This window comes from Phragmites australis, chromosome 11 (assembly GCF_958298935.1).
Source record: "Phragmites australis chromosome 11, lpPhrAust1.1, whole genome shotgun sequence".
Taxonomy (NCBI): domain Eukaryota; kingdom Viridiplantae; phylum Streptophyta; class Magnoliopsida; order Poales; family Poaceae; genus Phragmites; species Phragmites australis.
The window spans coordinates 31,652,255-31,664,579 of NC_084931.1; the positions used below are offsets into that span (position 1 = coordinate 31,652,255).

The 12,325-nt window shown below is 47.3% G+C and overlaps 4 protein-coding genes across 4 annotated transcripts; 2 read left to right on the top strand and 2 right to left on the bottom strand.

Moving 5' to 3' along the window:
* The first annotated feature begins 66 nt into the window (after nt 1-66).
* LOC133884929 (uncharacterized) lies at nt 67-1,096 on the top strand. Its single transcript, XM_062324537.1, has one exon. It carries the CDS (start codon nt 158-160, stop codon nt 773-775), a length of 618 nt encoding a protein of 205 aa, XP_062180521.1. The 5' UTR covers nt 67-157; the 3' UTR covers nt 776-1,096.
* A 2,478-nt stretch (nt 1,097-3,574) lies between these two features.
* On the bottom strand, nt 3,575-4,578 carry LOC133884168 (transcription initiation factor IIB-like). The gene has a single exon (XM_062323521.1). The coding sequence runs from the start codon at nt 4,478-4,480 to the stop codon at nt 3,575-3,577; it is 906 nt and encodes a 301-aa protein (XP_062179505.1). The 5' UTR covers nt 4,481-4,578.
* A 3,093-nt stretch (nt 4,579-7,671) lies between these two features.
* LOC133883940 (transcription initiation factor IIB-like) lies at nt 7,672-8,604 on the bottom strand. The gene has a single exon (XM_062323347.1). The coding sequence runs from the start codon at nt 8,602-8,604 to the stop codon at nt 7,672-7,674; it is 933 nt and encodes a 310-aa protein (XP_062179331.1).
* Nucleotides 8,605-9,473: 869 nt separating this feature from the next.
* LOC133885443 (uncharacterized) lies at nt 9,474-11,677 on the top strand. Its single transcript, XM_062325161.1, has 2 exons — nt 9,474-10,142; nt 11,358-11,677. The coding sequence occupies exons 1-2, from the start codon at nt 9,620-9,622 to the stop codon at nt 11,675-11,677; spliced, it is 843 nt and encodes a 280-aa protein (XP_062181145.1). The 5' UTR covers nt 9,474-9,619.
* The last annotated feature ends 648 nt before the right edge of the window (nt 11,678-12,325 follow it).

Genomic DNA, 12,325 nt, shown 5'->3' on the forward strand with positions numbered 1-12,325 from the left:
TCTTCCCTACACCGTCCGATCGGAACATTGGGGATCGCTATCCCGGGGCCCGATATATTCGCGGAAACGCCTCGCCTTTTCAAGCGCCCTTTCCATTGTTTCCATTTCCACCCTCGCATCCACCGCGCCGCCGCCGGAAAGAGAGGAAGGGTTTCCAATGGAGAACGGCGAGGAGACGTTCGCCTCCCCCGCCGCAGCCGCCGCCGCGGAGTTCGAGTTCGACCCGGCCATCACCAACGGCGGGGACCGCACCAAGCCCCACGACGCGGACGAGATCGACGCCCTCCGCGCGGCGAAGCGCGACCTGGAGGAGAAGCTCGACGCCGTGGGCCACCAGAACCGCTTCCTGTCCTCCGAGTCCCACCGCCTCGAGGTCCTCGTGTCCCAGGCCCAGGACGAGATCGCCTCCTTCGAGCACGCCGCCGCCGCCAACGAGAGTGAGGCCACCTCGCTCCGCGCCGAGGTCAAGCGCCTCAAGGACCTCCTCGCCGCCGAGAAGTCCGGCCACGAGGCGGAGATGCGCAGGGGCGCGGGGCTTGGGGACCAGCTGCAGACCGCGTACCAGGAGAAGGTCGCCCTCGAGGAGGAGATCGAGGCACTGAAGGCTTCCGCCACCGCCGCAGAGAAGGAGAAGGGGGAGGAGGAGTCGGCTGCTCCCTCGGCCGTGACGCCTAAGGACGCGGGGGCGGCGTCTCCCCACCTGGTGGCGGCCGCGGCTGCTGGAGCCGCTGCCACGGCCGCCATCGCGGTGGTCTTGCTCAACCTCAAGAGGTAATCCGGTGGTCCGACGCGTGGGAAGTTTTGCTCTGCTGCTATGGCCTATATGAGAATGGATAACCCGTTTTGTGGCGGTACTAGTATTACTGAACTCGTAGTAGTATCTTTACTATCTCGCTGGTTAATAGATTAGAGCAACGTATAGTGTTGGGCCCTTATCGCAAGTCCTTTTCCTTTCCGCAGTTTTCCATGCTAATAAGAGTTGTGAACACAAGTGTGAGAGACATCTTAGTTGCGGTCTGTTCTGAAGTTGCACATGATTCCAGACTACAAGCTATTATCACTTGATTAATTTCTATTGTTATGCCCCTTGCAGTCCTGGATGGTTGTGCCTTTTTGTTTTTAAGATTTCTGTGTGGTTGGAATATTGATGGCTCAGATCGAGTGCATTGTGAGAATCTTCCATGTGTCGCTGGCGTTGATACCTACCAGGTGGTTTTTTTTCTCGACAACAGCGAGCTTGCAGCTGCTTGTGGATTGGTTAACCCAACAACTGCAGTTGATCATGCCAAATTTGTTTGTGAATGCTAGAATGTTTTTAACTGTGGTATTTGATGAGATTTGAAATATGTCTGATTGTGTGTATGTTTATTACTGCTTGATGCTTGTACAGATGTTTTTTGAATGCATGTTTGCTGTCTGCCAGGTTATGCCACTAATAATGTGTATGGTTTCAATAGATTTTCAAATGTATCAGTATGTGTATCCTTGAAGTTCTTTGCAGAATTGTGCCTGAGTGATTTGTATCGGTTATAAATTGCGAGGTAACTATGGGTGAATTTAGCAACTGATCTAATTGCTTATTGTTTGATTAAAAAAGGTTAGAGTATATTAAGGCACCTTCAAGGTTTAGAACCTAGCTCAGACTTGAACTCTGAACTATTTTTTATGTGTAAGATAATTCGAGGATACTTTGATCAGCATCTGAATGTTGCCTGCGGTTATTATTTTTTAAGCAAGCGCCATTGCGTTAATAATGTATGATCTTAGTATCTCTTAGTGACTGAAACAACAATTCATATCCTGTCTGTTTCTGATACATGGGAATTTGTCTTAATATCATGTGGCCATCCTAGCCACTGTTTTTTAGTAGGATGTTACTATATTTGTGATGAAAAGCTGTACTGATTTAGCATCTAACAGCATTAAGCTAAGTAGCAGTATATCAGTCTATTTATGAGTTTCAGTTAATTTACCATATAGGCAACTGGTTTGATGTGAAGTGTTTGTCTAGCCCTGTTCTTTGCATACCTGTCCGATAATATCTGTTCCATGGGTGTGTTACTTTTTTACTGGTAGCCTGATAGTTGTTTGTGTCTAGATATTGCTCCAAGGTCATTTTTCTCTCTACAGGTTATCATAATAATGGAAAGATGGTGACCAGTGTGTCTTCTGTTCCTGGTAGAAGCTAACATATTTCAAATTATTCTTGACATGACAATAACCGACTTGATTTGAGATACCCATAACTTAAAACTGAGTCAGTTATGCAGTGTCAGAAAGTTACACAATCATGTATGCTGGCTGGTAGATTTGGTTGGATGATAGAAGGCTTTTGTTTGTCTTTGAAGTGAACGTGGTTGTGATTCCTAACTAGTTGCCATGGTAATAGATTTCGACGTTGGCTTGAAAGTTGGCAGATTGCTGTTCGTGTACACTTAGTGCTATAGCGTCATGAATGGGACAATTCTCATTTATTCTTTTGGAAGTGCAATGCAACGTTCTTGGAGATAGGTCTGGTTTGGACTGGGATAATAACTGAATGGCTCCCAGTTTGTGTAGTCCTACTGTATTGACGATTCAGACACTTCACGCACTCGATTGTCAGTTGTCACGTTTGCCAGATTAGTTCTGATGGTCGATGCAGTTCTGTTCCTACGTTGAAGTCTGGAATGTGATAAGATGCTCCATCTCTGCACTGATGATTATTATCAGTTTACTATTACGCAGGCTGCCTTGCGTTGATCAATGTCTCATTTTCATGTTTAATTTTCACCGGAAGCGATTAACTTCCATGTCCTCTAGACCGTTGCAAACTGTTGCATAGCTTCTTCAGTCATGACCATTTTTGCGTGCAAACTGTTGCAAACCGTTGGCTTTGTAAACTTCATGCTATCCTACTCTTTGCTTTGGGGTAGCAGATGACTGAATGGATTTAGTACTTATACTGAGCGGAGAATTCCGTACACGCCCTGATTGAGAGCAGCCTGACCTACTGTGTAGGAGCAGCAAATTCCCAATGGCTGTAAAATTAGCGTGACTGAGTAACAGCATGAACACAATACTGACTGTTTGGTGAAGGAGCTGCTGCAGCTCTCTCTCTCTCTCTCTCTCTCTCTCTCTCTCTCTCTCTCTCTCTCTCTCTCTCTCTCTCTCTCTTGTGAAAGGCAGTTCTCGTTAATGATTCCAGTTACGCCTAGCCGGGATGTGACGGCATTGTTGCAATGGGAAGACTTTTCTATCCTAGTGATTCAAGAACACATTTTCGAGTTCGTGATCACTATTTATTCCATCTGAAATGAATTGAATTTAGGATTAGAGACCGCTGAAATCTACCACATGGACGAATACATTTTCTAAGAGAAGCACTTCTCTCTGATGTTGCCTCACTTCGGAATAGTGATTACATTGGAATCTTATCTGTTCATAATTTTCTGTAGAAACAAGCATGGATTCAACAGACGCGATATACTCGCAACACTCAGAGTTGTAAACTCGATTTGAGTTACAATTTGTCGACAGATTTCAGAAGGGAATGGAACCTAATTAACAAATAGACCAGGTATATAGGAAAGGACTATCTGATATCTGTACGTGCCAATGAACCACCAGCACAACCTTGGCACGCACTTGAGCCGAAGAGCAGATCGGCATGCGGGCACAACTCCCTGTACGCCTGCTTGATGGTGTTCTCGGCGACGCCGGTGGCCACGGACACGTCCCGGAGGCACCTCCCGGCGCCGTCCCGCCGTTCCATGGCCATGTAGATGATGGCGGCCGCGGTGGAGTCGGGGTTGCGGCGCACGTCGAGGCGCTCCTGCATCCTCCGCGCCGCCTCCTGCGCCGCGCGCACATCGTCCTCCCCCACCCCGAGCAGCGAGCCGAAGCGCTCCATGTAGTCGGCCGCGCGCACCACACCGATGTCCATCGCCTGCCCCCCGGCCTCGTCCCCGAGCCGCTTCCTGATGAGCGTGATCAGCTTGCCAATGTCCTTCCTCGCCGCCGCGCCGTCGCGCGTCGCCGCGGCAAGCTCCTTGAACGTCCGCGGCGCGCCCGCGCTGCGGCAGGCGATGTAGAGGCACGCCGCGTAGAGCGCGTCGCCGCTCCGCCCCCCGCCCTTGGTGTAGTAGTGGTGCCCCTTGCCCTTGGCATCCTCCATCCTCTTGAACACGTCCTGGGCCCGGTCCCTGACGCTGGCCGCGATCCCGAGCCGTTCCGCCATCCCGGCGATGGCCCGGAACGCCTCGGGCATCGCCTTCTCTGGGGGCGCCTCGGCGACGCGCATCGTCAGCAAGTCAGATTCCCCCGACATCTTCCCGGGGTGCGGTACGGCCCCGCGCATCCTCGACAGGGCGGATCCCTCCGCCATCGGCACTGCGTCGCGCATCCTCGGCAGCGCGGATTTATCCAGCATCGTCCCCGGGAGCGGCAGGGCGACTTCCTCGGCCGCGGCGTGCATGTTGATCGGCGCCAGGTGCTCCATGGGCGGTGGCGAGATGGACGTGCGCGCGGGCACTCGGCGTCTCCTCCGGAGGGGTGTGTGTTGGCGCAGCACTGGCGTCGCTCGGCGGCAGTCCTGGCAGTGGGGCTGGTGTGCGACGTTGCCTATAACGTAGTGGGCTATATAAAGCGCGATAGGTCGGTGGTGGTTCCGACTCGGCCTTCGGATCGGCGTCCGTCCGGCGTCGCTGCCGATCCGAATCGGACGGGAGGTTGCCGGTGACAGTAAAACGTCGGTTGCGTTTGGAACTCGGTTTTCTTTTGCTTGGAAAACTGGTTGAACTCGGTTTTAGTTTCAGCCTTGTGCAACGACGGTTAATACCATGGATCACGCATCATGGTTTTTTTAATGGAGGAGCTAGCGCCGGTACGTACGGAGCCGTCGCTAGCTCCGGACGATTTAGGCTGTCGGATGTAAATAACTAGATAGCAGCTCTGCCATTCGATTTAAATTGGAAAATTCTTATCGTAACAAATCATCACGTTATATATAAAAAAAAGCATAAATATCTCTTCTCCATTTTATTCTCTACTGAAAAATTTTCATCGTAACATACCATGGTGTTGTACGTAACAAAAAGTAGCTTACTAATATCCGATTCTAAGAGAGAAAAATCCCATAGCAATATCAGTATCATGTTTCATGCAACATGCCACGAGAAAATGATAAAACGATAATCTCAATATCGATAATTTTTCCAACATTCTAAATCACCTGTTACAACATCCTAAGACCCCTGCTGCAACATTAGTAAAATAAGTTGATCCCACCAAATCACATGTTGCAACATGAAATAAGCTAATACAATATCCCAAATCATTTGTTAACGAGAGAAAAATTCTCACAGCAACATCTTGTCGTGTTGCACGTAACATTTCAAATAAAACTCCATGTGGTGTAGAATTGAGTGTAACATACGAAAATGACTATGGTAATAAAGTTCTATAACGTCTAAAACGTTAAATTTTACATCTGAAATATTGGATATACGAAAATATAGGAATTAAGTCAAATGAATAATTTTTTTGTCAGATCTATACGTAAGAGATTTTGAAATTTAACATACGAAAATAATTATGACAACAAATTTCTATAATGTCTGAAACATTAAATTTGAATATCTGAAATATTAGAGATGCGAAAATATAGGAAATAACTCAAATGGATAATTTTTTCAGATTCGAATCTGTATAAAAGAGATTTCGAGTTGTAACATACGAAAATAATTATGACAATAGATTTCTACGACATCTGAAATATTAAATATACGTGACGCAAAAATTAACATAGATGGGCCGGCCCAGTCAACTGTCCGATGGATCGGACAGCCGGGCCACAACATCTCCATTTTTTTAAACCTAAGTACAATAAACATATATCATAACATATACACGCTCATATAATATCTACTGAAGATAAAAATACAAAATTTTAAGATTAACGAAATCATCCAACACGCCTCGCAGTTGACGTATACGCCGCTTACCACTGAAAAAAGTTCTACGGATCTCCTACCACACACGCCTACCACACGTGTCTCCCGTCCAAAAAATAGATAAGGATACAGATACCTCCACTGACCACCCAAGACTTGCTTGTTCTCTCAGGGACCACAGTTCATACATCGCATCTGCAGTGATAAGATGACTTCTTCCGAATTAATACCCGGCAATCAGAATAGCGCATTAGCTGGACTATCCACGCATGAGGTATTGTGTCACATACGCAGTAATTTCGCACCATGCTTATGGCTAATCACCTCTCTGTTGCCAATCTGTGGGAGATGACTACAGCTAGCATCCTCAAAATGACTAGGATATGTTTAATGCCATGGCCATCTAGGTGCGTTGGAATGTTCGGTAAGAGAGAAGTAGAATAACTTTCCAAAAGCCAAAATGTCTAACTGCAGCCGAATGCAAGTTTCCAACTTGGTCAGGGAGGAAGCGCTGGCTAAAATTTGTGCTCTTTCAAGCGACTGCTTAGTGTTCGTTTCTTCTTCTTCTTTGTAGCGCTGTCTCTTAGACCGAGATTGGGGTCCTTTTAACTTGTTTTTTTTTAGGGTGTGACTTTTGTTACTACTTTCTCTTTCTTCTAATGAATGGTATAATTCATGTCCTTGTTTGAGAAAAAGGGTGACAACATTATAATGAAGACATTATTCGGTTGGGTTAGGCATTTGTATGCTTTATTTTTTTGGGGACAATCCACATTTAATTATGAGCAGCAATAGGAAGAGGATTCTGTGCACGAGGTTCTCAATCTTGATCCTTTGATCCCACCATCTTCTTCACTATCAGTGTTCATCACGGGATTGTTTAGTATAGCTGATTCTGCATGACTCGCTTCTAGGAGATATCGAAGCTTGATCAAGCAAGCTCCAATTCAACCCAATTATATGGGATGACTTCACATAGACCAAGGATGATCAATCACCCAAATAACTGCAACACTCACCTAAAGCAAGGATGATCTCTTCTTTCACATGACACTGTTCAACATTTCTAAAATAGCATGCAACAATTTTTGAAAAACTATCAACGATTTCTGAAACCAGTTCAATATATTTTGAAAGCAATCGAAAATTCTCAAACCCTAGTTCAACAATTTTTTAAAAAGCATTGCGAATGAGTCATAAATTCATCAGACACTGTTGTGAGAAGTGCCAGATCAACAATGCAGCAGGCGCCCAAAGGCTGGTCAAGCTTATACGGCTGAGTAACATCAGCTCAGCAGCCCATGTCAGATTATTTCATTGGATAGATATGTTCAAGCGATTTGGTTGTACACAAGTATCAATTTCCTTCATTGCCTTGCTAGACATCTGAACATTCGTCAGATTATCTCGCACGGCCGGACATGAGGCCATCGCGTTTCATTCCTGTACGGCTGTACCTGCACCTGCCGGACATGCAACTCATGCCTTGTGAACTCGTTCATGAATCGAGATCACTTAGCGACCATCTGGGTCTATGAGTTTGGAACCAACGAATCAAGCACGGATTCACGAGTGATCAGTACTTAGAATCGAAGTCTAGTTGGATCACGTGTCCACGCTAGCTGCTAGTAACACGGACATGTCAAAGACATGCCAAGAATCAAGAACTGGCCCTGAGACTGCACGGCGGCGGAGGACATGCCAAGAATCAACAAGGAACGCACCGTGGACACGCCCCTTAGCCGAAGAGCAGCTCGACGTGCGGGGTGAGGTCCTTGTGCGCTTCCTTGATGGTTGTCTCGGCAACGCCGGTGGCCATGGACACGTCCCTGACGGTCTTGTTGGCGCCGGCTAGCTGCACGGTCATGTAGCTGATGGCGGCCGCGATGGACTCGGGGTTGCGGCGCACGTCGAGGCCGCGATCATCCAGCCTCCGCGCGGCCTCCTGTGCGGCGCGCATCTCCTGGTTGCCCATCCCGAGAAGGGAGCAGAAGCGGCGCAGGTAGTCGGCGGCGCGGACGACGCCGATGTCCATCACCTGCCCGGCCTCCTCCCCGAGGACCTTCTTGATGAGCGTCGTCATCCTGCCGATCTCCTTCTTGGCGGCCGCGCCGGCGCGCGTCGCCGAGGCCAGCTCCTTGTACGTCCGCGGCTTGCCCTCGTTGCGGCACGCGACGTACAGGCAGGCCGCGAAGAATACGTCCCGCTTCTTGCCCCTGGGGCACGCCTTGGCCTCGTCCAGCTTCTTGTACACCTCCTTGGCGCGGTCCCGGATGGTGGCCACGAGACCGAGCCGGTCGGCCATGTCGGCGATGGCGTGGAACGCCTCGACCAGCGTCTGCTCGGGGTCCGGCCCGCCGACGTTCCGCATCCTCGGCAGCGCGGCGCCCTCGCCCTGCCGCTTGTGCTGGCCGGGGACCACGATGCGGGTGACGAGGGGGTTGTTGGTGAGGAAGGGGTCGTTGGGCCCGCCGACGCGGCTGGGGTCGCGGTCCTCGCCCCCGCCGTCGTCGGCGAAGTTGCGCCACTCGGAGCCCTCGTCGATGCGGTGCGCCTCGAGGACGAGCGCGCACTCGGTACAGATGGTGTCCCCGGTGGCGTGGTCGAGCACCACCTCCGTCGCGCGGTGGCAATCCTGGCAGTAGAGCAGCTCGTCCGCCGCGCTGTGCATGGTTGCTGCTGTCCCTGGTCTGCTCGTCACCTTGTGGCCGTGCGGGTTCAATGAGATTTGCGGCGGCGCAGCGGCAGAATTGGGGATGAATCTCCCGGGGTCAGTTGATATTTATAGACCGATAGGTCGGTGGAGGGGACAGGGACGCCGAGTCGGGCTCGTGTTCGTCGTCAATCCGTTTGATTCCTCATCTGGCTCTACGATTTTTTTTCATATATTTTTTTAATACGAATCTCGACATGGATGAACGGTCGTGATAAGCACACGAATGCTGAAAATTTGCACATTTGCGTTTCCTTCTTTTATGATTTGGGACCTCCATTTTGACCCTTTCTCGCTCGTGATCTGAGCAAGTCGAAAGGCGGTCCAGCGGAGTCATCACGACACGGTCCGGCGGAGTCGGGCCGGCACGGGCACGGCACGGCCCGGCACGGCCCTGCTCAGGCACGGGTGGCCCAGGAGGCACGGCCGGGCCGGGCCGGCACGGCACGCGGCGGCCCACGGCACGGCCGGGCCGGCACGGCACGGCACGGCCCACCGCGGGGGGCACGGCCCGGCCGGCACGTGGGGCACGATGGGCCGGCGGGGGCACGCGGGTTAACGGGTTAAACAGGCCGGTGGTGATTTTTGAATTTTATAGCCGTTTTGTGACCGTTTGAGCTCCAAAAAATTCGAACAAATTTGCAAAAATCACCATTTTTCACCTATAAATAGAGGAGCACCTTACCCTTCCATTCCACACCAGCAACACCATTTTCTCTCTTGTTTCCTCCTCTCATTCTTGTCTCAAAGTTCATGAGAATTAGCGATAATTTGGCAAAATTAGTTTGAATTGTTTCAAAAAAATCCGAGCAATTCCAAAATCGTCATCCTGCTGATTTGCTATCTTGAAGTTGAAGAAATCTTGGTGATTTTTTTGCATCGTTGTTGAGTCTTATTTTATTATTAGTTTTATTATTTGATTATTTCTAACTCTGAATATTTGCAATTTTTGTAGTGTCATTCGACATTGATCATGGATGCTGGTGATCATGATACATCCATAGATCATGATTTTTTTCTCCAAGGACTCACAGGGGACTACGGCCCCTTTGATACTAGTGCTGCAGGTGATGATGGATCCGACGGTGAACCTCCGGTTGGTTCACATCCAGATCCAGGTGATGCAGCAGGAGTGCCATCGTCAGGCTCTACAAGTGCGCACACATTAGCAAGCAGCGGGTCTAAAAGATCAAGAGCCGGTACTTCCGAAGTTTGGCAAGACTTTGAAAGGATCTACAAAGAGGAAGATGGGGTAAGTGTCAGGTATGCTAAGTGTTATATTTGTAAAAATGAATTATCTGCAAAGCCCTCGGGTGGAATGGGGCACTTGAAGAGGCACGCCATAAGTTGTAAGCGAAAGAGTGGAGCAGCCATGAAGCAGACGGTGTTGCAGTACAACCCCGACGGCTCTGTTCATCATTGGGAGTACGACTCTGCCAATGCTCGAAAAGAGCTATGTCGCTTCATTGCAAGAGCGGATCTACCACTCAATATCGGTGAGTCTGCTGCATTTGAAGATTACATTAAGCAAGCTCATAATCCTAGGTTCACGCATGTTTCTAGACAGACAACTAGTAGGGATATGGTAAAATACTACAATACGTGTCGTAGCAAACTTAAAGAAATGTTGCAAACATGTACATTTTCAGTTGCTTTGACCTCGGACATATGGGCAGGTAGGGCTAGAGAGGATTATCTTAGTGTGGTTGCTCATTTTGTTAATAATGATATGGAATTAGAAAAGAGAATAATAGGTTTTCACTTGATTGGCAACGCGCATACTGATGAAAATATTGCTGAAAAAATATCTCAAGTAGTTGCAGACTTTGGCCTCACGAATAAAATATTTTCTATCACTTTAGATAATGCCGGTGCAAATTCTAGAGCAATGGATATTCTTACTCCGTTGTTTAGTACTTATGCTGAATCTTTCTTGTTACATCAACGTTGTGCTTGTCATATTATCAATCTTATAGTAAAATCCGGTTTGAAGAGGTTATCGCGATACTTAGAAGATTTTCGTACTGCAATATCTTTTGTGAACTCTTCTAACCAACGAATTGCAGCATATAAACAGTATTGTGCTGCAATGGGTGTGCGTCCACGTAAGTTTGCTCTGGACATGCCGGTGAGATGGAACTCTACTTTCTTGATGCTTAAAAATATTATACCATATAAGAGCACATTTGGTGTGTTTATTCATACACATTACCATCAGTATGGGGGTCAAACTTTACTCACGGAAGTGCATTGGTATGTTGCTGAAAGGATACTGGAGTTTCTTGAATTTTTTTATGATTCAACTGTGAGTTTATCAGGAGTTTATTATCCAACATCTTGTTTAGTAGTGCATAATATTGTTGAAATTGCTACTCATTTAAACAACTATGAAAATGACAATCTTTTAAGAGATTGTGTAGTTCCTATAAAATCTAAATTCTTAAAGTATTGGAAAGAAATTCCTTTGTTATACGCTTTTGCCTTTATTTTAGATGCTAGAGCTAAAATTGCAGCTTTCTGTAGAGTTCTCGCAATTCTAGGTGATGCTCTTGGCCATGATTATTCTAATTATTATACCAATGTTCGTTCTAAGTTATTCGAAGTTTATAGTAAATATGAAACAAAGTATGGCGGAGTTCGCCTACAACGACCTCCACTAGCACCCACAACAAGTAAGAAGACGACAACGTGGGGGAAAATATTTGGTGCAGGTTCTTCATCAAGAAGTTCAGACTCTTCGTCACGATCGTCTACGGGCACCGGAATTCCAACATCCGGAGGGGAGCTAACTACCTTCATCGACAGTGACGTTATCAGCCACGAACAAGAAAACTTCAACATACTGCAATGGTGGCATGAGCACAAGACGAATTATCCAGTCCTTTCACTGTTAGCGCGAGATTTGTTAACGGTTCCTGTATCTACAGTTTCTTCTGAGGCTGCCTTCAGTCTTACAGGAAGGATAATCGAAGAGAGAAGAACAAATCTGTTAAGTGAGATGGTTGAAATACTCACCATAGTAAAGGATTAGGAACAAGCTGAAGCACGAATGCAATACACTGCAGAAAATACTGAGCTTGAAGAATCATTCCAAAATTTGTATCTAGATGCTGATGATAACGTGTAATTTTAAATTTTCTGAGCTAGGTTGTACTCTTTTTTCCTTTGCTAGAAAGGTTTTTAATGAGGCAACCTATCAATAAAGCTCATTTTTAGAATTAATCATGTGCCCCTATTATTTCTAAGTTTTTTTTATTCATGTTTTTTGTTTATTTTTTTAAAATACCCCCCGCGGCCCCACCCCACCTACCTCTCCTCTCATCGTGGCCTATAAATACCATCTACTCCATCTCAAACTCCATGTATTCTCATTGCCCACCCTGCCCACCCATCTCTCTTTTCCTATTTGCTAGCCAAGTAGCCAGTATTCACTTCACATCAAGAAACTAATTCCATATTTCAATTCATGGATCAAGACGCCGAGAACTCAGGTGCATGGTCCCAAGTGTGGCAACATTTTGAAAAGGTCTTCAAAGAAATTAACGGGGAACATGTAAGATTTGCTAAGTGTAATATATGCAGTATAGAAATAGGTGCCAGATCTTCACATGGAACGGGACACTTGAGGAAGCATATTAAAAATTGCAAGCAAAATTCTGGGGTTTCTAATGAAATCATG